This window comes from Martes martes (genome assembly GCF_963455335.1).
Source record: "Martes martes genome assembly, chromosome: 18".
NCBI lineage: Eukaryota > Metazoa > Chordata > Mammalia > Carnivora > Mustelidae > Martes > Martes martes.
The window spans coordinates 12,002,030-12,028,359 of record NC_137906.1 but is presented as its reverse complement, the minus strand read 5'-3'; the positions used below and the strand labels follow the sequence as shown (position 1 = coordinate 12,028,359).

General features: G+C 52.1%; 1 protein-coding gene across 1 annotated transcript in view; it reads right to left on the bottom strand.

The window, feature by feature from the left end:
• RADIL (Rap associating with DIL domain) overlaps positions 1–25,276 on the bottom strand; it is a gene marked incomplete at its 5' end in the record, with an annotated part of 113,428 nt that extends 88,152 nt beyond the window's left edge. The window contains 3 exon segments of the mRNA XM_080829898.1: positions 1,636–1,796; positions 3,208–3,289; positions 25,230–25,276. Of these exon segments, the coding sequence (XP_080686024.1) occupies positions 1,636–1,796; positions 3,208–3,289; positions 25,230–25,276 (290 nt within the window).
• Between the last annotated feature and the right edge of the window lie 1,054 nt (positions 25,277–26,330).

Below are 26,330 nucleotides of genomic sequence, written 5' to 3'. Positions count from 1 at the left end.
CCCCACTTGCTGGTATCCACACCCATGTGTGGCCCCCTCCCACGATGAATAAGACAAACACATGTAACCAACAGAGGGCTGAAGAAATATGGTGATTTCTGAGGCTTGATCATAGACGCTCCAAGGTTTCCCGCTATTTAAAACCCCTGTGACTGGGGCACCTGGGTGGCTCAGTCGGTTGAGCTGCCTGCCTTCGGCTCAAGTCCATGATCCCAGGGTCCTGGGATCGAGCCCTGCATCGGGCTCCCTGCTCAGCGGGGAGTCTGCTTCTCCTTCTCTCTCTGCCCCTCCCCCTGGCTTGTGCTCTCTCGCTCCTACTCACCCAGTAAACCAATAAATAAAATCTTTAAAAATAAATAAAACCTCTGTGACGGAGGGTAACGTATTACAGAGCCACAGATGACTACTATAAACTGATTCTGCCCAGAAAACTGCAGCCCTCGGGAAAACAGACCGGGGATCCTGCATGTGGTTTCATCGCGTGTCCTCCCAGAAATGAAAGTGACAACAGCAGCTAGCGTGATGTGTGCAGCGTGGGCCATAAGCACATCATTGGTCTAAGTGTATTTACGAGCATTAACTTTTTAATCCCACCTGGAAGACAGGTGCTGTTTTTCTCACCCACTATGTGACACGTGAGGACAGGAAGGGCCCGCACAGTCCCACCGTGGGTTAAGCGGGCGTTAAACCCAATGACTGGTTTCTTAGTGAGAAAAAGGGGAGGGAGATTTGGACAAAGAGACACACAGGGAAGAAGGCTGTGTGAAGACACGGGCAGCCTGGAGACACTGGCATCCTCCCCTAGAGACTTTAGAGGGAGCATGGCCCCACCAACGCCTGGATCTCGGCTTTCTGGCCTCCTAAACTATGAGAATGAATTCTGTAGTTTCCAGCCGCCCAGTCCGTGGTCTTTTGTTCCAGCGGCCACAAGAAACTCATACACTGGGGCGGGACTGAGACCCACGGAGAAGGCAAGAATGGGAAACGGGAATGGGGGCAACAGCGGAGTCACGGGGCTCCTGGGGGAGGAGGGCGCCGCTGAAGCTGGAGATGAGGCGTCACTGCAGAAAAAGGGACAGAGCTTCCATTCAGGAAGAGGAAGAAAGTTCTGGAGTTGGGTGGTGGTGTTGGCGCCAGAGTGTGAATGTGTTTAAAGCCCCTGAATTGGACGCTTCAGACTGGCGAAGAGAGTCCATTTATGTTATGGGTATTTGCCCCAGTGTTTTTTAAAAATGGAAAGCAAAGCAAAAATTTAAAAATCCAAGACAATGCCTAGACCGCAGAATTATTGAAAAGATCACGGGTGATGTCTGTACGAGGCCTGGACCTGGGGCGGGGATGGGGGGGGTGTGCCCAGAAAGGGGAGGTCATTCTGACGGTTATGATGGTTAGAAGGGTCCCTGGTAACAATACTAGGAGCTGGGGGCTTGCTCTCCGGGCCTCTCGGGGGTGAGCAAATGAGGTTCATGGTGGGTGAGGTGGTCTGCCCAGCTGGGACCCAATCCCGGGCGGCCAGCCAAGGCAGACAGTGTGACAGTCACCGCCCCAGACCCCTCCTGGTTCAGCTAGGCACGCCCCCCCCACCCCAGTCACCCTGCCCGGCCCACGTCCCTCCCGTGGACTAGGCAGAGGCACCTGAGATGGCTCTTCTTCCAGGAGATGGTGTGGAACACGGTGGACACCACGAAGAGCCCACAGAGGCCAAGCCCATAGACCCAGGCAGAGATGGTCTCCCAGTCGTCGTCGGACAGGAAGTAGAGGTTGGAGCTGCCGAGGATGCTGGGAATGATCCAGAGCTGAAAGCAGAGAGGGCACGGGTGCTGCAGGGCCAGGCTTGGGTGTGGGGAGCGGGGAGGTACACAGTCCCTGAGCTTCCCCGAGCACACGCCCACCCTCTCCTCCAGACTCGCACCATCCAACCGAACCTCTGTCCCTGACGGGAAGGTCCTAGACCAGCACCATCCAGCGTGGGAACCACTGGGCCCGACTGCCGAGCACCTGAGTCGTGACTTGCCAATAACGTGAAGTTTTTTATTTTATTTCATTTTCATTGGTTTTGGTCTCAATTTCAGCCACCCCACGGAGCCCGTGGCTACCATATTGGCAGCACAGTTCTAGAGAAGGTCGTGGAAAACACAAAGGCTCCCCGCCTCAAGAAGCATCGCCGGTCACCAGCCTCGCGGTCCCCGGGCATGCCACGCCGCCCCACACCTGTGTGGTTGCCCGTGTAGTTAGCGCCTTCTGGAGAAAATAGCCCTCCCCACCAGGGCCACCTGGAGAACCCTTCTCTCTTCACACCTTGGTTAACCCATCATTTCCCCGGAGAAGTCTAGAACACTCCAAAGCACTTTCAGGGACCCCCCCCCCCGAAAGTGTGCCCAGTTCTGTGTGTCGGGAGCACCTTTTCAGGAGAAACCGTCTACGGCAGCCCCAGCCAACAGAACTGTAACGTGTGTCGCCCAGATCATCTTGGATGTTCTGGGACCCGTGTTTTGAAAGGGAGAAACAAACAGGTGAAATGAACGTGAATACTATATTGTGTTCAGCCCAGTATATCCAAAATACTGTGTACTATGCACAAACATATTAAGGAGATATTTTACATCCCGTTTTCCCTGCCATGTCTTCCCAAGTGGGCACGGAGGTCACGCTCCCGGCACATCTCCAATTGACGAGCTGCATTTCAAGGACACGATGGCCACTCGGGGCCAGCGGCTACCAAACCGGACAACGTGGGTCTAGAGTTTTCATTATTTCCAAAGGGGTCCACTGCCCAGAGAAGGATTTCTTGGACAAGACAAGTACTCCAGGCAGACGGAACGGCATATGCCAAGGCCTGGAAGTTTACCTTCTACCCAGGAAACAGCACCTTCAGACGCTGGGAGAAGGGTGTGGCAGGGGGGAGGCTGGGCCGACTTATGAGCTAACACCTGCCGCAAGCTTCCTACAGGGTCCAGATGCTGTGCAGGAACCAGGGAGCCAGTGAAGGTTCACAGAGCAAAAGAGAGGCACGCTCAGTACCACAGTCCAATGTACCCAGATGGCTTTCCCTCCAGATCCCACTCACTCTTCCAAGGGCCACAGAGGACTTGCCGTCAGTTGGGACGTTGTTGTGGAAGAGATGTTGACTCTCTCCAAGGGTGAAGAGTCTGCTCCCCTCCCACCTGAACGTTTCCCCCGCTCTCAGCCCCCCAAAAGCCAACTCACAGCGTGGGTGGCACAGTTGGCCGCATGCTCGTACTCGGTGGGCTGGTACCTCTTGTGGGCGGGGACTCGGTGGTTCATGAACCTGGAAAGAGAGGCGTAATTCCCGGAAGCTGGGCCAGGAAGCTGGGAGCAGTGGTGGTCCCAGGATTCCCAGGAGACCTGAAGTTGGGGTCCCTCCTGGTGGAAAAAGAGGATCCCTTCCTCCCCATCCCCCTCCTCCTGTCCTCCCCCCCTCCTCCTATACCCCTCCTCCCAAGTCCCACTCCCTTCCTCTCCCCACCTGCCTCTCCCCCACCTTTCTTTTACACTTTTTTTGAACTGGCCAGTATTTAATGCCTGATCCCCAATGTGGTATTTGCTACAAAACTTTGCTAAATAAAGCATTCTCTCCACTTCTTGCTTCTCCTTTCCGTCTCACCGACATAGAGCAGGGCTCCCTGCTGGTATAGCCTGATCGGGTCTCACTTGTGCCCCCACCCGCATAACCACCACACAGGAGGAGCCCGAGCTCATGGCCCGCGCCCCAGAAAGGGCCTTTAGGGCCCCTCCCAGTGACTCTTCCCTCAAGGGAAACCACTTGTGACACTATCATCATTGATTAGTTTGGCCCGTTCTTGAACTTCCCATCAATGGGATCACACAGCACAAATCCTTCTTTGTCTGGCTTCTTGGGTCCCATGTGACTTTGGCGAGATTCATTCATATTGTTGGACGCAGGGATCGGCTGTTTTCATCGCCACAGAGAATTCCAGACACTATTTATGTTATCCACTCTCCTGGAGGCAGACGGTCCAATCTGGGGCCACCACGGAGAACCCTGTCCGTAAGCATCTGCACGCGCTTCTTTCATGACCATCGCACTCATTGCTGCCAGGTGTAGGTCCACACGTGGAACCGCCAGTAGGCTTTATCTGAAGCAGTAGGCATTCCTGGGGCCCTCTCTAGTCTCTCCTTTGACCACATTGGAGCTCAGAGGGAGACACTGCCCCACCCATTTTGCAGAGGGGAGTCTAGAGTGCAGAGTGTAGGAATGTTGCCCCCCAGGTGGGACACACTTAGTGCCGGGCCAGGCTGGTGTCACTCTGTGTGTGGTTGGGGGGGGGTGCGAGTCAGGCTGGGAAGGTCCCCTGGCAGGGTGGGGATGGGGCATCAGAGAGCTGGGGGGTGAGGTCTGCAAGCACCTGGTTCCCTCCCTGGACCACGCAGGCTCAGGATCAGGGAAAGAGGCAGTTCAACTGTTCCCCTTGGACTCTGCTGACCATCACCATGGGGCTAAAACTCCACTGCAACATCAAACACTTCCCTCCAGGATTCCAGTAATTACTCTAAAGACCCACAGACATAAGGGACGGGCATATGGCTCAGATCAAAGGGCTCAGTGCGGTAGAGTTCACAGAGCATTTACAAAGCACCTTCTGTCTGCTGAGTCCCTGCCCGGTGCAGGTCATTGAGCATATCCTGAGCTTCTGGGTGCTGGCACCACATCATGACAGATCACAGAGCATTTATGGAGCACCTTCTGTGTGTTGGAGCTGTGCCAATAAAGTTCACAGAGCATTTATGGAGCACCTCCTATATGCTGGATCCACATTAAGCATACGTCATTGAGGATTTGTCAACAACTCTATGCCAGATCAGTGTCACACAGTTCATAGAGCATTTGTTAAGCACCTTCTGTATGCTGGATCCGTTTTAAGCATACTTCACTGAGGATTTGTCAACAACTCTATGCCGGATCAGTGCCACACAGTTCACAGAGCATTTGTTAAGCACCTTCTATATGCTGGTTTTACACTGAGAACTAGGGACAGTGGGTTGGGGTGACGCAGCCTTGTCCTCAAGGAGCTCACAATCCAGAAGGCACCAGATCCAAGCAGAAACCCCAATACCATGTGATTCCTGCTCCCCATTCTTTCAGGAAACGCTCAGGAGCTCCTACCACATGCTGGCTGGAGTTGAGAGGAGGGACACGGCAGAGTGCAAAGGCCTCCAAGAGGGCACAGGCTCCCCAAGGCACGGGCACACCCACATAGTACCCAGCTCCACAGCGGGCACCGGCCAACAGATATCGAGGGATAAGTGAGTTTACCAGATGAAAAGACAGGTAGGAGAAGGAAGGGCGCTGGCCCACAGAGAAGTAGACATGAGTGTGCAGAGCAGGGTGGCAAGCAGCCCAGTGTGTACGGGGCAGTGTTACGGGCTGAATGGTGTCTTCCCAAAATTCCTATGTGGATGGAGGTCCTAACCCCCAAGGACCTCAGAAAGTGACCTCATCTGGAAACACAGAGGCTGCAGGTGTCCTCAGTTAAGACAAGGTCCCACCGGAGGAGGGCGAGCCCCTAATATGCTGTGATTAGGGTGTTTATGGGGAAAGAACCACAGAGCCAAAGCCCACGAGACAATGGAAACGCAGACCACAGTGATGTGACCACAGAGGGCTGCTGAAACCGCCAGAGGCTGGGAGACCAGCACAGAAGCCTCTCCTTCAGAGCCTCGGGAAGGAGTCAGCCCCATCGACACTTTGGTCTTGCACTTCCGGCCTCCGGAGCTGGGAGACCAAATTTGTGTTCAGTCACCAAGTATATGGCCATTTGTACTATATCCCTAGAGACACTAACACAGGTAGGCAAAGTGTTCATTTTGATAGATCCCGCCCAAAAGCCCCCAAGAGGGCTGTGCCAACGAGGCTGAGGGCGGGCAGAGGCCAACCGTGCAGGGACACGACCGACGCCTTTCTCCAAGGTGGGAAACCAAGTCCGGGGCTGAGGGAGATCTTGTCCACGGGCCACCAGGCCTGGCTCAGCCACTCCCTCCTCTGCTCCCTTAACAAACACCAGTAAGCTACCCACGGTGCCAGCCACACGGGTTCAAGGGCGACATCGCGTTGCCTTGGCGACCCACGATGGGCAGCTCTTTTTTTGTTTCTGGGTTCCACAAAACCCTCCTTGTCTCTGCCCCGTGCTCCAACCACTGAACACGAGAAAGGCGGGCAGAGAAAAAGGCTGGGAGACAAGGGCCCGGGGCCCTGGGGCAAACGCCCAAGAAACAGAGTTCCCACAACCCTCCAGAACCAAGAACTTTTTCTTTACCTCCTTGTGGCCTACTTTCTTCCTTCAGAGCCTCTAGGCAGACATTTCTTAAGAGAACAATGAATTGTTTTATTTAGGTTGTCACTTTTCCTTTGCATTTACATGCAGTATAATTTCTTGCCTTTTTTTGGTACCCAGTTTTATGAGCTCAGGCAAATGGAGACTGATGTCACCACCACCACAATCAAGATTAATAAGAGATCCTTCACCCTCCCCAAACACCCACATACACGGGGTCCCTGATTACTCCTCCCCAAGCGCATAACCACCACCCTGTTCTCTGCCCCTATAGCTTTGTCTTTCCACGTGTAAATGCCATCACAGGGTTGGCCTGCAGCGGTTTTGTTTTTGGGTTTTTTTTTTTATGTCTAAAAAGAATTTATTTTATAAAGTCAAAGTGCTTTCAGGTGGGAAGAAATGGCTCTGAATGCCAAGCAGGGATTTACTTAGTTCTATTTAAAATACATCTAAGGGGGCACCTGGGTGGCTCAGTCAGTTAAGCATCTGCTTTTGGTTAGGTCATGATCTGGGGGTCCTGGGGTCGAGCCCCCGCATCGGGCTCCCTGCTTGGCAGGAAGCCTGCTTCTCCCTCTCCAGATCCCCCTACTTGTGTTCCCTCTCTTGCTGCCTCTCTCTGTCAAATGAATAAATAAAATCTTAAAAAAATAAAATAAAAATAAAATTCATCTAAGATAAACTTGTTTTATACAAGGAGAAAGTGGGCCTTCTTAAATCACACATTACTGTTCTTGGTGATTATTCTCAGCCTTTCCATCCTCTCTTTTTTTTTCCTGCATAGTCTTTTGAGTTTGGCTTTTTTCACTGGGCATGATGCATGTGAGGTCCATCCATGTTGTCACTGTGTTCCGATGGCTCCTTCCTTTTTACTGCTTGAGCGTTATTCTGTTGTCTGGACCTACAATGGCTTGTTGATCCATTTCCCAGTAGAGAGATGAGGGACTCATTTTTAACAGATGAAGCATATAGATAAAATTTAGAATGTTCTAGAACAGAGCTGATATGAAGGGAGCAGCCTTCCAGATTGTGGGAAGTTCCTCTCCAAAGAGTTGATATTTCCAGCAGGCTGTCACTAGTTAAACTAAAGGAGGGAAGTGAGCCTTTCTGCCTCCTCTCTGAAGAACAGAATCACCATTCTGTGGCCAACCCTCCTGTTTAGATAACCGCGGGGCCATGGCATTTGTGAGGGAAGGGGAGGGCAACTCCACGTGGAGAGCTCCCCATACAGAGTCAGGATCCAGAGTCCACGCCAGCAGGGAGGCAAGGACAGAGGCTGAATTCCCATTCTGAACAGGATGAAGTCAGGGCTTTGGAGCTGGGCATAGCTGCATGGATAATCTCTGCAGAGTCACTTAGGTGCTTGGAGACCTGGGGGAAATTACTTCCCTTCTCTGGACTGTAGCTTCCTTGTATGTAAAAAGAGACACTACTACCAACCCTACAGGTACCATGAGATGATGTGGCTCAAAAGTGGGGCACCTGGATGGTTCCGTCGGTTAAGCAACTGATTCTTGATTTTTGGCTCAGGTCATGATCTCATGGGTTATGGGATTGAGCCCCATGGCAGGCTTCGAGCTCAGTGTGGAGTCTGCTTCTCCCTCTCCCTCTACCCCTCCCCCTGTTCATGTTCTCTCTCTCTCTAAAATAAGTAAGTCTTCTTAAAAAAATGGCTCAAGAGGCCACAAGAATAGGCATACTTTTCACCTCTTCCTGGAGAGCCCAAAGAGCCCAGGCACCATTTTTCTTACTGATGGTTGACCATCCAGGTACCTCCCATTAAAGCCCAACACATCCTGGCAAAGTAGATATTATTATTCCAATCTGAAGGTTAGGCCATATGAGGTAAGGCCAGTGGTTCTCAACCTCGGCTGCACAAGGACGGGTAGATCAAAAAACCGTGATCCATCCATATGATAGGATAGTACTCAGTGGTAAAGGGGAAGGACATTCTGATATCTGCTACACATACAAACCTCAAGCATGGGATGCTGTCCCATGAGTGGAAGAAACCAGACACAAAAGGTCTCATATTATATGGTTCTATTTATATGAAATATGCAGAATAGGCCAATCTGTAATGACAGAGAGATTAGTAGTTGCCCCAGGCTGGAAGGAGAAACCACTTAATGGGTACAGGGTCTCCTTTCAGGAGGATTTGCCATTCACTTTAAAATGGCAAATTTGGGGGGCATATGGGTGGCTCAATCAGTTAGGCATCTGATTCTTGATCTCAGCTCAGGTCCTGATCTTGGGGTTGTGAGTTCAAACCTTATGTTGGGTTCCACACTGGGCGTGCAGCCTACTTTAAAATGAAATAAAATAGGAAATTTCATATGTCAATTTCACCTTAATTTTTTTTAATGCTAAGAAAAAAAAATTACCTAGGAAGCTTTTAAACATGCCAATGCCTCCAGCTACATCCCACATCAAATAATCTGGAATCTCTAGAGCTCCACGGCTGGGACCCAGGCATCGGTATTAAAGCTGGGACATCAATGGGCCGCCAAGACAGAGAAGCACTGAGTGAGGTACATGAAAAGCCCAACCTGGACAAATCCCAGTAAAGGAGTTAATCTGAATGTCTAATAGTAGGTCAGTGGTAAAGGCATCCAAAGATGCCTGGGAAAAAAAGAGGAGAGATGGATGGTATTGGGGTTTCTGGTCACAGAGGACTTTGGCTGCCCCTTATTTCTTTGAACTTGTAGGACTGGGTGGGAGATCAAAGGAGATTTTCCATTGCCCTATACTGTTTGAATTTTTACGGGATTATATTCAAGGTCTTTGTGTATAACTAGAAGTCAGTTTTTTTAACTGCATAATGACATAGGAAATGTTTGCCATATATCTATCATCAGGTGGGAAAGTGAATATATAAATTATGATTATAATAAGGTCAAAATATGTATACAGATGGAAGAAGTCCCGTTAATGCACAAAAATGAAATACATATTTGTGGTGAGGCCATAGGATTCACTCTTGATGGCATTTTTCTTCTTAAGAATTCATTTAAATGGGGCGCCTGGGTGGCTCAATGGGTTAAAGCCTCTGCCATCGGTTCAGGCCATGATTCCAGAGTCCTGGGATCGAGCCCCGCATCAGGCTCTCTGTTCAGTGGGAGCCTGCTTCCCCCTCTCTCTCTGCCTGTGTCTCTGCCTACTTGTGATCTCTGTCTGTCAAATAAATAGATAAAACCTTAAAAAAAAAAAGAATTCATTTAAGGGTTTGGAGGGAAGAATGCCTATCAGATTACAGTGTTGTATCACGGGCTGGGAGAGATAATGGTTATAGGGGAGAATGCCCTTCCTTAGGAGACACATGCTGACATGTTGGAGGATAAGTGTCCGGATGCCTGGAATTTATCCTCGAAAGGTTCAGAGAGAAGAGGAAATGATAAAGCCAACACTGCAAAAGGTTAATATCCAGTGACTCTAAGTGAATGGCGTTCATGAACTTTTCCTGCAACTTTTTGATACACATTCAAAATCTTTCCGAATCAAAAGTTGGGGAAAATTCTCTTAGGGTCACTATGCCAATGCTTTTATGATGTAAAGATTGCAACAACAGAAGACCAGTCCTCTGCTGGGAGGTGATGTCACAGACACCATGGGATGGTCACACGGAAGACAGCAGCGGGAACTTCTGGAGCCCAAAGGGCAGCAGGAAAGGAGTGGGAAGGTGGAGGAGTGCTCAGAGGCTGAAGGTTGGGGGAACCCACCAGGCTGGAGTGGGAGCTGGGCCAGGGGCAGGGGTCAGGAGGCAATCCCAGTCCCAGGATCCCAGCGTTCCAGCATCTCTATGCTCCAGAACCATTCCTGACTCATTCCCCAGGAAACTGACCCTGCGCTCAGTGCACGGCTGCCCAGAATAAAGGAAGTCGCTGGAGGACGACATCTGGATTTAGGCTGTCTACCCATGTCCCCCTACTCTTGTAGGGCTGACAGAGCTTTCTCAGAGGCTTCAAAATGTTGCCTTATCCCCATAACTCCCTAAAGACATTATCGATGCACCTCGGTATTACAGATCTCAAATTTGAACATTTTTAACTGATCATGAAAAGGAGAAAATAATGTGACTTTATTAAATGTTTTCATTGGCTCTCCCACTGTCCACAAGACAACAACCACACTTGCCAATACATTTCCAGTTTCCAACTTCCGAACTAGCTGCCTGGGAAGGTGGGTAAGTAGACCGGAGAGAGAGGCAAACGGCTTGATAGGCAAGTAACTAGATAAGTAGATATTTGTCTGGAAGGTTGGGTGGATGGATTCACAAGTGGGAAGATGGGGAATGAATGGTTGGATGGATGGATGGATGGATGGATGGATGGGGAATGGATGGGTGGGGGATGGACAGATGATGATGGACAGATGGACAGATGATAAGGGGATGGATGGGTAGATGGCTGGAGGGGTGGGTGAGTATGTGAGTAGGAGAGATAGGCACACAGCTTGGTAGAAAAAGAAGTGTATAGGTAGACACAAAGTTGTCTGAATGGACGGAAGGATGGATAGCAGAAAATCTGTTTTCCTTCCCTCCTTCCAAGATGAACACCAAATCACTTTCAAGTGTTTCCTTCAAGTAAATTATGCTTAGCTGAGGCTCAGTATCCTGCCTAATATAGCACTGGAGTCCCAGGAGGTGCCTGTCCCAGTCCTGTCTTAAAGTGGCAAGCGCTTTCCCTTCCCTCCTCCTGCCTGAGCCTTACTGCAAAGTGAGCAGGTCCGAGATTCTGACTGTCCTCTTATACAAGGATTCAGAGACGTTGAACTACACTAGGAAGTCGTGCCACTGAGATGTGATCCCAGACTTTCAGACTTCTGGTTTATTCTCTGCACTGCACTCACATCCCCTTTCAGCCCTGTCTATGGTTCTGCCATCAGTCTTTTACACGATAGTATAACATATCTGGGCATCCGCTCCAGGATGGAGAATCTGGAGGCAAAGAATGGAAGGGAGAGAGCCCTCTCCCAGCTCCTAAAATCACTGCCTCATTGGCCAGTGGTTAGAGCAACCCTGGCCACAAGTGGCCCATGATCCCCAGCCACCCCTCAAGCCCCAGCTTTGTCAGTCCCTTCCATCTTGGAAAGTCTAACACCAAGACTCGAAGATCTCATGCACCCGGGCAAAACCCTGGTCAACCCAGAGCACAAGGGCCTCTGCCAAAACAAGAACAAAACGAGCCTGTGTCCCAGGGGGACCTGCTTCTTTTGTTTACTATCCCTGCCTTAGACCCCACAATTTTCCCCACGCGAAGAAAGCTCTCCCCGCGGCCCATAGTCATCATGTTTCTGGGCCTCCCACATATCTTTTCTTCTGCCTAAAAATCCCTTCCCCTCTTCTCTAGCTGGAGAACTCCTATTCAGCCTTCAAAGCCCAGGTCCAAAGGCCCCTCTGAAAAGCTTTTCTTGATTCTTCCACCCCCATCTGGACTGGAGAGTCAACAGCTTTCTCTCACCTGTAGGTCTCTGCACACACCGTTGTAGTCATGGACCCCTTCTTTCTCTTCCTGGGGCATTCCTAGGCAGAGACAGTAGCTCCTTCCTTTGGACTCCCACAATTGCCCTTGCAATGTTTATCATAGCACCTGCGACATGGCTGTGAGTGCTTCAGGGTCGGTCTTGGCCCCCAAACTGCAAACAAGGGCCTGTCCCCGATTCACCTTCATCTTCCTGGTACCAGGGCACAGCCAGGCATGCAACAGGTAATGCCTGTCAACTCCCTGAATCGCCCATCATCTCAGTGTTTATGAAGTCATTCCGACTTGAGAGGTAACAAGTTAGGAACAGTCCCGGCTTTTAAAATCTTTCAAAAATTTTGGAGCAGACAGACTCCCAAGACATCTGGGTCAATCCAGCCAAGATGAGAGGCTTGTCCAAGGTCATGCAACCTAAGAGATGGGCCCGGGAGCTGAACTGGAAAAGCAGAAGATGTGATGGGGAACCCTAGGGGGGAGACCTCAGGGAGAAGGGTGGGAAACACTACTTTTTTTCCCTTATATTTCTGCATTGTTTCACCGGCTCCCGTGTCCATCTACTACGTGAGTAATTTTTTAAAATCTCATCAAAAAAAAAAAAAAACATCTTAAACACGGAAGTCCATGTTTGAAATCCGTATTTGAGACCAGGCATTCTCAAAACGGCCGCATCAGAGTTGGGAGAGGGAAGAGGCTGGTCGAAAGGAGAGTGGCTGGAAACCACCCAAAATGCCCATCCAGGGCAGGAGGGACAGAAACTGAGGGAGCCACACCACGGAACGGCAGACTGGGTGGAGACAGGCCGGCAGCTGCACAGGGAACCCGGCGCGCATCTCAGACACGGCGCTGGACCACGGTACCACTCTTCGGTTCTATTTCTAGTAACTACAAGAATCAGCAACAGGAGCATTTAGTGATAAAAACCTTGACAATGGGTACCCTTGGGAGTGGGGGACAGTGACTGGAGTGGGCCTAAGGGAGGTGTCTGGCAACTGGCACCGTTTGACACCTTGATCTAGGTGCTGATTCCCCAGTGGGTCTGGGGTTCGAGCTATAAGCGAGAAGCAGGCTCTCCTGTATGTTATAATTCCGCAGAAGCCCACAGAGCAGCCCCCATGCTCCCGAGAGCTAGGTCTGTGTGGGGTCTGAAAAGGGATGCTTTTTGGGGTGCCTGGCTGGCTCAGTGGGTGAAGCATGGAATGCCTGATCTCGGGGTTGTGGGTTCAAGCCCTACACTAGGTGTAGAGATTACTTAAAAATAAAATCTTTTTATAAAGGGGGGTGGGGGATTGCTTTCTAAACCATTTCTGCCCTAGGCAGGGCTGAAGCTGGCTGACCTGCCGGGTCCCCACCACCTGGACCCCCAGCACATCCCGGCTGCTCACCTCCCCTCTTGTAAGGCCCAGCCTCAGAGCTGCTGCTGTTTCTCCCTCTCCTCCCAGGCCGGGCCCAGGGCTGTAGCCCCCAGAGAGAAGCAGTCCTCCTCTCCCAGGAAAACTAGAGCGGCCGGCCCTTCCGGACGGGGCCGTGCCTGGCAGTGGGCAGCCCTGGGATCCCAGGACAGAGGACTAAAGAGATGCGTCCAGGCTTCCACACAAAGGGGGGTCTGTCTGTCTGTCCCCACAGAGGCCAGGGCAGCCCAGGGCCAAGCTGGCCCTGGGCCCTGAGAGCCTCCCCTTCTCCAGCTTGGCCCCAGGATACTTCTTTGTGTCCATTCATGAATGCAGGCCCCTCCTGGGTGCAGACAGCATCTTGGCTCAGGCTTTGGGAGAGAGTTTTTGGGCCAGTGCCTCCCCAGAGTGGTCTCAAGATCAAAATCCCTGGGGAGAGCGAGTGGGAACAGGAAGGGGAAACTGAGGAAGGGGTGGGAGGGGGTCTGGGGAACTCTGTCACGGTCTGTAGGAGGGAACACAGGCTTCGGGGCGTTCCATGTGGACAGCGCCTGGAGGTGTGTACCTGGTAGGACTGGCCGGACAGACCTGGACAGACCCCAGCCCCAGCCCCATACCCTCCCTGCGGCTCCCTGGGGAACGTTCTCCCCTCTGGGATAATGAGAGTCCCCATCTCTGAAGCAGGGACCACCCCTGTCCCCTGCCTCACCGAAGCTGCTGGAAGACAGCAAGTGAGAGAACTTTTGAACCAGAAATCCTAGGTTGTTGGGGGAGGGGGGGGCTCCCACAGTCCTTGCAACAAGAGGCAGAGGCAAGCCCACCCCCAACCCAAGTGTCCAACAGTTTACTGCCTGTGGCACTCGGCCTCTGCCAGGGACACAGTGAGCCGAGGAGGGTGCCACGCCTCTGCGCCCAGTGGGGAGCATCCAATGCATGCCCCACACAGTCTCCCAAGCAGAACCTGCTTGCTTCTTAACAAACCCCTTGGCGGCTGCGTGCCCTTTCCTGGGCTCATCCCCCACTCTCTTGATGTGCCTTGGGATAGCCTCTCACACATGCTGCTTTGCTTGCCTTTGGGTCCTTGTCTTGGGGGTCTGCTTCTGGGGAGACCCAAACTAAGGCAGCTTCTCTGTGACTAAGAGTCGGCTTCTCAGGACACCAGCCACAACGCCCCTGGGCAAGCAAGCACCATCACTTCTCGGTGCGTCCAGTCCCATCTGGGGACGCTGCTGTGACACCAGAAGGCTTGTTTGTACAACACTCCACGGTTCACAAGGCTCGCTCACAACCCACGCCCTGGCTCCTCTGGGTGACAGCTGCCTGAGCCTGGGACCCACACCTGCTTGGTTCACTGATGCTTTCCCTGGGGCAGAGCCTGAAATGAATCTGAAGTCACTTCTCAGCTCCCCTCCAAAGCCCTCGGAGGCTTGCAGGGGCAGGGGGGCAGGGGGCTTCCTAGTCCATTTTTCTGAAAAGGAAATGAGGCTCATAAAGGCGGCCAGCAGAGTACAGCCAGACCCTGACTTAGGGACGCTGGGATGCAACGGCTCCTCAGGGACCATGGCTCTGGCTCTGCTACCAAAACGTGTGGCCTGAAGCCTCCCCCAGACGAGGCCGCCTTGGCCTCCCTGACCCATCCCCATCTCGGCGGTCTTACCCTCCCTGCTGCCACGATGGGATTACCATCCAGAACATCCCCCGTGAGAGCTCATGGAAAACATCCCTTTCATAGTGACGGCCCTGGAACGCCCAGCCCTGCCAACCTAGTGTCACCGATGGCCAACAGTCCAGCGCGCCCTCCCGGGACAGGCAGAACCACAGGAAATCCGAAGCAGAGGGCCCCGGGATATGCAGAAGCTGGATTTCCACCCAGTTCCATCCCCTACGACCAAGATTCAGGCACCCATCCCTGAGCACCGAGGCCGCCTGCTGGGAGATCTACACCTCTCTGGGACCAAATGCACACATACACACACACGTGCACACACACACACTCATAATCTTAGAATATCTACTCTACAAACAGACTCACTCATTCTGTCCTCCGGAGGCCTTTCTTACCAAGAAATGAACCATGGTTTTCTCTTGGATGAATAATGAAGATCCCACCACTTGGGTACACTAAGTGCAAAGAAGTTTGGGGGGGAACGGTGCTGAGCGGCTGGATATTCAAAAGGAGCCAAGGGACCCCAAGATCAATCTTGGCATCCGCGGAAATGGGGCAGTCAGATGTCTCATACCCCCCAGAGAGACACACGGTAAGTTTTTTGCCTTTCTGGCCAAGAACGTGATCCTGAACCTGATCTAGCCTCAACAGGTATGCTAACACAGCACGAGCCACATGTGGTTAAGGAAATACACCTTCTCTAAAACTAGGTAAAAGTTACAATTCAAGCGCATCAGTAGCACGAGGGAATTATTGCCAACGCTGACAGGTGGGACGGGGTCTAGTGGTTGGGGAAAACCTGTCCTCACCAGCTAGAGATGTGCACTGAAATCAGACCCTCCGGGATTTGTCCTCAAAAACGGCGGCAGAGAGAAAAGAGAGAAGAAGCAACTTTGGCAAAACATTGGTAACTGTCAAGTTCAGGCTACGGGGCATCGGGGGTTCACGCTCCTCTCTGCTTTTATGAATGAAAGTTTTCATCACGTGAGGACTGGAGTATTTACACAATCTCAAAGTAATCCCTCCCCACAAAGGCTACCAATTACCGAAACCAACAATAACTTATACAGACAGAAAACCTGGAGGACATCAACGTGAGCAAGCGATCGGGGTTCACTGCCCGTTATGAGGCGCCTAGAAGGACCGGCATCGCTTGCACCAAAAACATGGAGACCAAAAACACGGAGCCTCAGTCTAACCATGAGACCCTGAACAGAGCCCAGGGACCCCCACACTGGGACAGCCTCTGGAACACCCGGCCTGGACACCTCGGAAACATGGATGCCTGACAGGAAGACAGGGAATGAATTCTGGATTCGAGGAGGTTCAAGAAACAGTGCAGGGCACCCCGAATCGGACCTGGCAGCTGGGACAGCGATGGGGCAAAGTGGCGAAGTCGGAATCTGGAAGGCTCATGAAATAACATTGCATCAATGCTCACATTCCTTTTTTTTTTTCCCCTCTTTCCCCTCGCATTTAATAAGTGACCTGCGTGTGTCCCCATTTTCAGCTAGGTTTCATTTATTTATTTAGCTTCTTTTTTTCCATCGTGGTAAAATACTCTCAATGTAGAATTTACTGTCTTAACCAGTTTTCAGGGTCCAGTTCAGGGGTGATGAGCACGTTCACCCTGTTGAGAAGCCGCTACCACCGTCAGGCTCCAGAACATTCCATTCCCCTACACTGAGACTCTGTCCCCAGGACACACTGACCCCCACCCCCTCCTCAGGAGACGCAACAAGCTTCAGTCCTATCTGATGGCACTCAGGCACTCACTTTCCTTTTCAGCCACACCTTCCTCCTCTCACTCCATTGGGCTCAGGAGGAACCACACTCCATCACCCCCGCCAGGCCATGCCTGACTCCAAAACTCCATGCTCCAAAGGATCTAGACTTGACATAGCCCTTCCCCCGACCCCGGTGACAGGCTCAGGAGTGGCCATGCCATCCAAGCCAGGACACAGACACTCGAGTCCAGGACAGTGGTGATCCTGTCAGGAAAGAGAAACTCTGGGTCCACAAAGGCTGCGAGCAGTCCAGACAATGCAGCCCCCAGAGGAAAGAGAGCCCAGAGACAAAGAGAGACAGCCCGGGTCCTCTTTGAGACCCTGGATCCAGCTGCACCTGAACTCAGATACTCCTGAACTTTTCAGTTCTGGACACAAACTCATTTCTTTTTTCTGATGTTCCCTTCTCTCTCCTCCTCTTCCAAGATCCTTCCTCTCCTTGTCCTCATCCTCCTTCTCTCTCTCCTCCTTCCCTTCCCTTCTCTCTGTCTCCCTCTGTCCCTCCTTCCTTCTCTCTCCTCTAAGCCAGTCCAAGTTGAGGCTTTCTGTTATTGCTTACGACTGAGAGTACCTGACTGACCCCCAAGTCCCGCTCCCCCCGCCCCGCCCTGGGCACTCCAGCAGAAACCGTGCCCCTCTTTCCCTGCATGCTTGTCGACATCTCAATTCTGCATTCACTCACATGGTATTATTAGGAAACTGAGTCCTCCCCTAAAGCATGAGCTTCCATAGGTCTGGGATGGAGCCCGCGATTCTGCGTTTCTGACAAGCACTAGATGACGCCAGCGTAACTGATCCACGGAGAACCCTGCGGAACGGCCTTAGAGGGTCCTACTCTCGATAACACTCACAAACCAACTTAAAGGAGCCTCGTGCATCTGGGTCACGGGGGATCCAGTGCTCATCAATGGCAACAGTCCAAGCTGTCGCCCCAGCCATCCACTTTATGACTAACCCAGGCAAGCCCCAGGAGAGGACTTCTCCACATCTCTTGTCCCGTGTCCTCGAGACCAAAGATAGTTGCAAACCCATACAGTGGAGTACTGTTCAGCCCTAAAGAGGAAGGAAACTCGGACACAAGGGATGAACCTTGCAGACGTTCTGCAGAGTGAAATAAGCCAGCCATGAAAGGACAAGCGCTGTATGACTCCACTTACGAGAGATCCCCAGAGTCATCGGAGTCCCAGGGACAGAAAGCATATGGTGGTGCCAAGGGCTGGGGGAGGGGAGGCGGGAAGGGAGTATCGGATGGGAACAGAGTGGGAGTGGTGACGCACAGCGACGTGAACGAGCTTTATGCCCCTGAACTGGACACCTAAAAACAGCTAAGATGGTAAATGTAATGTTAGGTATACTTTATCACATTAAGAAAGAAAACACCACGTCCACATGCTGTGGAGGTCTGTGGGTGACACCAGATAGCGGGGAGGGCATGGGCAGCCCCAGTGCTGAGGTCGAGGGAAGTCCCGTTAACCCATCCATCAAAGCCTTGCTCTCAGACACGGCACACAGGTGCCTGTCCTAGAGTCACTGCCCAGCGGTCTCAGCCGCCATGTCCCACTCTGCCCATGGTTCCAGGCTCTGGAGACACTCAAGACCTGACCCAGAATTCCCAACAGGGGCACATGGCAGCCGAGGAACACCATGCACGATTAATAAATTCATATCAACCCTGAACTTGCCCTCGTCGGGGCCCGGTGTGCCGACCAGAGGCATGATACCTACTCTTCACCTTGGCTCTAGAGGCGAGAAGTTTCCTTTTCACAAGGGGAGACCCAATCACATTTGCAAAAAATAAATAAATAAATAAATAAATCAACACTTCAGCTGTACTTAAGCACTTAAATAAACAAAATACAAATACTTTATTTTACATACTTTCTGACTTCAAATTTTATGCTTATTAATCTTCATTTGTATTTTGCCTTTCAAATTTAAGAAAAGTTTGGATACTCTAGAATAAAAATAAGGGTTTTTTTTTTCAATTTTTTTATATTTGGTTTACTTTAGAGTTGTGGGGTCTTTTTTATTTTTATTTATTTATTTCTTTAAGATTATATTTACTTGACAAAGGGAGAGAGAGCATATGCAGGAGCAGGAGAGGAAGAAGCAGACTCCCTGGTGAGCAGGGAGCATGATATGGGACTCGATCCCAAGACCCCAGGATCATGACCTGAACCAAGGCAGATGCTTATTAACCGACTGAGTCATCCAAGTGCCCCTAGATTTGAATTTAAATAACCACAGGTAGGGCCACGTGGATGGTTCAGTTGGTGAAGTGTCTGACTCTTGGTCTCAGCTCAAGTCTTGATCTCAGGGTTGTGGGTTCAAGCCCAGCGTTCCACTCCACGCTGGGCATGGAGCTGACTTTAATTACTTAATTAATTTAAATAAATAGATAAATAAATAAAGAGCCACAGGTGGCCTAGTGCGACTGCCCTGGATTGCACAACTCTAGATGATCACTAGAACCCAACTTAAGGGAAAATCTTAAGTGGAAGTAACATAATTAATGATTTTGCTGCAATGAAGAGAAAAATAACTGGTATGAAATATACAGCAATTAATAAATTATGCATGCCTCTATCTTACTCCCCATCCAGGCACGGCTGGCCCAGCCATAAATGCCAAGGCACCCGCGGCCAGCCTTCAACCACCCGACGGCCACGCTTTACCAGTGTGTTCCATTTTTGTCATTATAGAAGTATATTTGCCCAAGAGGACAGAACCTGTTTTGTTGAAAAGCCTGTTAGCTAGATTTTCAACTTAAAATATTCAGACATATGGTGTGTGGGCTTCCCATGGGACACTTGCTCTGGCCCCACCAATGCTCAGGGCCGGCCTGTCGGTAAATGAAAGAAGCCACACACAGAGAGCATCGAGGGTCCTGCCAGGGAGCAGGCAGCGGAGAGGACTCGGGATTCCTGTCCCCGTGTCCAGCGGGGACCATCGCATGAGCTCTGGCCCTACGCCACAAACACAGGTGACCATAGGGATCGTGATCCCCGTCGTCGTGTGGGAGGCAGGAAAGGAAAGCGCGGTCCAGGTGTGAACCTCACTACGTGCTCTGGGACCAGGGGCAAACCATGTAAGGATAAAAAGCAGTAACTTCCGGGGCGCCTGGGTGGCTCAGTGGGCTAAAGCCTCTGCCTTCGGCTCAGGTCATGATCCTAGGGTCCTGGGATCGAGCCCCACATCAGGCTCTCTGCTCGGCAGGAAGCCTACTTTCCCCTCTCTCTCTCTGCCTGCCTCTCAGCCTACTTGTGATCTCTGTCTGTCAAATAAATAAATAAAATCTAAAAACAAAACAAAACAAAAAAACGGTAACTTCTGCCCCCAACAGCTAAGGGCCGAAGGAGATGGTGAAAGGAAGGTGCACGGTCCAAGAAGGGTACCATGGCTCGGGGACTAAGTTGCCTACTTAAGAGAACCCAGCAAACAGATGAGCAGCATCAGAACACAAGCTCCAAGCTCCTTCCACTCCCACTCCCCAAGGACACCGCTGTGGTTAGAGCTGGGCCCTGACCTTCAAGTGGCCTTAGTGGCAACTTCAAACCCGTGGCAAGAACAGCGCGATGGGGGCCAGTCCTGGGGGCGCCCCAAGACCTGGTCCTTATGAACTGGTCAGTCAGTGAGCATCACAGGGAACTTGAGACCCACGGGAGTTGGCTAATGCCCAGAGGTTAATTTCCTTGCCCAAAGGTGCACAGCCACTAGCCATTCACCACATCTAACTGGTACCTACTCAGATGACAGGTGCTATTCTGGGCCCCAGGGAGGCAACAATGGGCACAGACAGCGGGGATGACACTTCCCAGCCTCCCTTGCAGGAAGGCATGGCCACATGCGTAAGTCTCCCCCTGGGAATGGGAACTATCTTGTAGGACACGGAGAATCCAGCTTGGTTTTCTTCCCAAGTCAAGAGTTAGAACACTGCCAGGACCCAGAAGCACCCTGTGTATCCCCCCCACCCCACCACCCCGCTCCCTTAGAGGTAGCCACTGAGCTGATTTTGCAATAATCATGTTCTGGCTTTCCACATACCTTCCTTCCTCCGCATTCCTAAACAACAGTTGGTTTGCCTGTTTTTAAGCATTGAACGATGGGATTCATACCTTCCTTTGTGTTTTGCTGTCACTCAACACATCTGTGAGATCTATCTACGTGGCTGCCTGAATGGGAAGTTCACTCTCCTTGCAGGGTCTTTGTGGATATCCACCATGCTACCGATGACGTCTGGGATGTCTCCAGGTTTTGCTTGTCACGAACAACGCTGCTGAGAAAAGTCTTGTCCGTTTCCAGTGATGCACGTGTGCACAGGTTTCTCCAGGGCAGACCCCCAGCGAAAACGAGCAGCTTTTCATATGCTCACTGCCCATTCGTGCTCTCTTCTCTCTCTTTGTGTTTGTCTGCAAAACGATCGGTCTTTTTACACTTTCTGTCCTCTTGTTTGTCTTTTTCTCATTGTAGTTGTTCACATGTTCTGGACGTTAATTATCTTGGTGGGTAAATGTGCTGCAAATATATCCTTCAAGTTTGCAGCCCGTCTTCTACTTCCTTCATGGCATTTTTCAGTGAATAGAAATCCATAATTCTTGGGGCGCGTGGGTGACTCAGTGGGTTAAAGCCTCTGCCTTCAGCTCAGATCCCGATCCCAGGGTCCTGAGATCGAGCCCCACATCAGGCGCTCTGCTCGGCTGGGAGCCTGCTTCCTCCTCTCTCTCTCTCTGCCTGCCTCTCTGCCTACTTGTGATCTCTGTCTGTCAAATAAATAAATAAAATATTTTTTAAAAATCCATAATTCTTAACGCACTCTGGTTTACCCATCTACCCTGTAACGGCCTTAACTTTTTGTGCCTTCAGAAATCTTTACCTAACATGAAATCCAAAAGACAGTCTTTTCTAAAAGTTTTCATTTTTTTAAAATTTCACTTTTAAGATTTTTAATCCATCCAGAAATGCGGTAGGGTTCCAGTTTCACTGTTTCTGGATAACGAGTTGTCTCAATACCGTTTATTCAATGGACGAGGCTTGCCTCGTCTGATTAGCAATACCACCTTCCTCAAAAATCAAATGTCTTTATAGGCATGAATCTGTTTCTGGTCTCTTTATTCTGTTCCACTGGCCAATCTGCCTAGTCCTGCACCAACACTACAGTCTTTAATTCCTATAGCTTCATGATAAATGTATTTCTCGATCTAGGCAGACCATTCAAGGGTTCCGGTTAGAACCTGAAAGATGAGCTGGTCCAGCCACCCAATGAAAAACAGAGGCTCAACAAGGAAAAACATCTTTTACAGTATCACACAGCATTTAATTAGGAACAAGGTTAAGGGCTGAATGGTTGTGTTCTCCCTCCTCCCCACAAAAAAAAAAAAATTTTTTTTTAGAGATTTTATTTATTTATTTATTTGACAGAAAGAGTGAGATCACAAGTAGGCAGAGAGGCAGAGAGGGGGGAAGCAGGCTCCCCGCCGAGCAGAGAGCCCGATGTGGGGCTCGATCCCAGGACCCTGAGATCATGACCTGAGTCAAAGGTAGAGGCTTAACCACTGAGCCACCCAGGTGCCCCCCCCAACCCCGCCGACAAAAAATTCTTATGCTAAAATCTTATTTCCAGTGTGATGGCATCTGGAGGTGGGACTTTTAGGGCGTAATTAGTTCAAGGGGGTGGGGCCCTCGTGAATGAGATTAGTGCCTTTCCAAGAGGCCAGAGAGCCGCTCCTTCTCTTTCTGCCACATGAAGATACAATGAGAAGTCTGTAGTCCGTAACCCAAAAGATGGCCCTCACCAGGACCCAATCATGCTGGCACCCTGATCTCAGACCTCCAGCCTCCCGAACTATGAGAAATCATTTTCTATTGTTTATAAGCCATCTGTCTACGGTGCTTCCTTACAGCAGCCCGAACTGAAAGAGACAAACGCACATCTCTCATCCTGGAGGATATTCCTGTGCTATTGAATACGGCAGCCGCCGGGCATGTGGGACTCTTGAGCACTTGAAAAATAGCTAGTCCAAGCCAAGACGGGCCATGAGTATAAAATACACAAATAGATCTCAAAGACTTGCTGAGAGAATGTAATGAAAAGAGAATGTTAAGTATCTCATGAATGATCCATTCATATTGATTACATGTTGAAATGCAACATTTTGCATATTAAGGATCAACTATAATACATTCTTTAAATTAATTTCACTGCTTTTTGCCTTTTTATGACAATGAGATAGTCACATTAAATCAGTCACATTAAATTGAATAGCTACTAAAAAATGTACAATTACGCATGTGGCTGGTGTGACATTTCTACTGGATGACGCTAGCTCACATTATTAAAGTCACTCAATCAGGAAGCCTATATTAAGGACCTAACTTGTGGGCTGCACCAGGGTAAGGGCCATGCCATGAGGAAGGGAACAGAAATAGTTCTAATCGATGTCCTCTACTTCCTCCCTGGACTCATTACCCGTAGAAAGGAAAAAGCTCTTGGTCCAGCCCCTGGCCCAGCTGGAGAGCTCTAACCCAGCTAAGGAGGGCAGCACCAGAGTCCAAATCTACAGCTCATTCAGAACAACCCTCCTGTCCTTACAAATCAACCAGCGGAGATCCAGAGAGGTTGAGACACTGACCTGAGACCACACAGCACATGCAGGACAGGCGAAGGCCCATGGTACAGGCTTCAGAGCTCATTCTGTGCCTGTTTGCACCTGCGGCCTCAAGTCCCGGAATCTTCCCTTTCCTTCCAGCAAACCTTCTACTAACTTATACCTCACAATAGCATATAGGACCGTTGAGAACAAGCCTTTGAAAATCCAAGTGCCCATATCAGAGAGGATTCCATGGATTTGGGCAGCCAGTACCTCCCACCTTCCAGCCAAATGAAAAACCACAAGAACTTCCCCACGTACCCCCTTCCAGTGGGACTCCCCAACCTTACGAAGAAGACATGCACAGCCTCCCCCGTACCCATGCCATGCTCAGCCTGGACATCTCTGATCAAGCTCTGCCATCGGACCAGAACTTGTGGAGACCTCCTGGGGACAGGGACCCTCAGCAATTGTCAGGAGACAATGAGCCACATAGATGTGGATATCAAAAATGATGCCACTCTGGGGGCGCCTGGGTAGCTCAGTGGGTTAAAGCCTCTGCCTTCGGCTCGGGTCATGATCTCAGGGGCCTGGGATCGAGGCCCGCATCGGGCTCTTTGCTCAGCAGGGAGCCTGTTTCTCTCTCTCTCTCTCTGGCTGCCTCTCTGCCTACTTGTGGTCTTTCCCTATCAAATAAATAAATGGGATCTTTAAAAAAAAAAAAAAAAAAAGATGCCACTCTGTCTCAAATTCACCCCCTGCCTACCCCACCCAGATGCAGCAGACCCAAGGGAGAGGGCAAAAAGTCAGCAGGGCAGGCTGGGTGCCCCCCTGGGTGCCCAAGCACAGGCAAACGCCCACACTCCGAGAACAGCTTGTCCTCCCTCAAGACCTCTAGGGGCTGAGGGCTACTTCCAGGAAGGGTTTGCCAGCTTTCAGGCAAGCAGACCCCAAAAAATCTCAGAGAAACTTAACAGTTATGAACCTCCCCATTTAACTTGTAATCAGTGCAAGGGGGAGCTTGGCTTCCACTCCGCAGTCCGGCGGGGTGGGGAGTGGGGGGGAGTATCTGCCATCACCATTTTAGGAGAAACTGAGGCTCAGGACTGTGAAAAAGCAGAGATGGATAAGCAGCTCTCCCTGGGTTCTAAGCCTCAGTTTCCCCACCTAAAAAGAGCACTTAAACTCATTCCTCCAGTTGCCGTGGAGGCGGTGAAGGCTGGTGGGGGGGGGGGGGGGCTGGGCGGAAAAGAATTGGGGGCGCGGTGACCGGACCAGTGAGGGTAAGGCAAGGGCAGTGTAGGGGGCAGTGGGGGAACACCGCTGGGGCGTGCAAACACCTTTTCTCATTAACAAAAACGCCGGATAAAAACTGAGCGATTACTCTGCTCCGGGAGCCACGCAAAGTGCCTCACGGGGTCCCCAGGGACGGGGACGTTCATTATCCCCGTTTTGCAGACCTGGAAATTGAGGTTCCGGGAGGTGAAGCGACTCGCCTCAGGGCTCGCCCCCAGGTGAGCAGGCGCTGCGAACCCGCGCTCCTCCCGCTCCGGGGCGCAAAGCTGGGCGCCGAGACTCTCACAAAGACCGCCAAGTCTCCTTTCTGGTTTCTTCCGGCCGAGGCTAGGGTCCATTTGTCAACTCGAATTCTCCGCGCGGGGGGGGGGAGCGAGGCCGGCAGCGCGGGGCCGGGAGGGAGCCTCGCCGGCCCCTCCCCGCGCGCCCCCTCCCCGCGCATCCCCTTCCGGCGCGCCCCCCCCACGCGCGCGTCCCCTTCCCCGCGCGCCCCTCCCCGTGCGGTCCGCTCCCCGCGCGCCCCCTCCCCGCGCGTCCCCCCTCCCGCGCGCGTCCCCTTCCCGGCTCGCCCCCTCCCCTCTCCTTCTCCCCGCGCGCCCTTCCCCGTGCGGTCCGCTCCCCGCGCGCCCCCCCCACGCGCGCGTCCCCTTCCCCGCGCGCCCCTCCCCGCACGCCCCCTCTCCTCCCCTTCTCCCCGCGCGCCCCCAACCTCACCTCGCGTACTTCGTCTTCTGGAAATCCAGGAGCCGGGGAGCGAACATCGCGGCGGTTCCATCAGCACCCAGCCCGAGGCTCCGACAACCGGCGCGAGGAGGGAGCGCGGGAGGCAGGGAGGGAGGCGCGGGGCGCGGGAGCAGCAGGTAGGCGGGCGCGGGGCGGGGGCCGGCCGGGGGGCGCGCGGAGCCCGAGCTGGAGCCGAGCCGAGCCGGAGCCGGAGACGCCGACGCCAAATCCCAAGCAGATGGAGCGGGGGCGGAGCCGACGGGGGGGGCTCCGGGCCAATCGCCTTAGTCCCCTCGGCCGCGGCCCCCTCCCGGTGCCCCGCAGACCCCTCCTGCCCTGGCTGGCTGGGGGAGGAGGAGGGGCGATAGGGAGGGATGGGGGCTTTCCCTTGGAGCCCCTTCTCTCCCTCTCCCGGTGTGCCCTCCGCCGGTAGTTTCCAGAGCGAGGTCACGGCCTGCTAGACGGAGCCCCGCTGTCCTCGGTCGGGACTGGGCTGGAAAGGGAGCGGACACTGCTGGCGCGCCAGGCGTTCAGGCCCCCGGCGTGGCCGGCCCGGGGAGTGGACTTGTAGCTCGCGCTTCCCCCAAGGCCAGCGCCTGCTGCTTCCGAGCGCCTGGGAGGCGCGACGGCCCAGGGGATCCGCCCGGGAATGGCCGCAGTCTCTGGCGGAACCTCTCCACTCCCAGAGACTGTGACTCTAGGGACCCTCACGACCCCCAGACAGGGGCACGCGCATTTTAATGTCGGATCGCAGCGTACCCACGATCTGCCCACTCACCCACCCCCCATCTTCTACGAAATCCTGCTCTCTCCTTTAGGAGACCTTGGTTCGGGTTATAGGCTGTGGGAAACCACCAACAGGAGCGGATGACACTTTTGGGGACTGAGGGAGGCAGAAGAGCCTTCACCATGGAAGAACAGGTGTCTAAAGTGAAAGGCAGGCACCTCCTTCCCCCCTCCTCTCCCTTCCCTTCGGTTCCCAAACCCTAGCTCCCTGCGATTTTAAATAACAAGGCTTTCTTTGAGATCCTAGTACACATTCAGGAAATAATCCCACCCAGGGCAAAGCGACTCTATGGAATTCATTTCTGC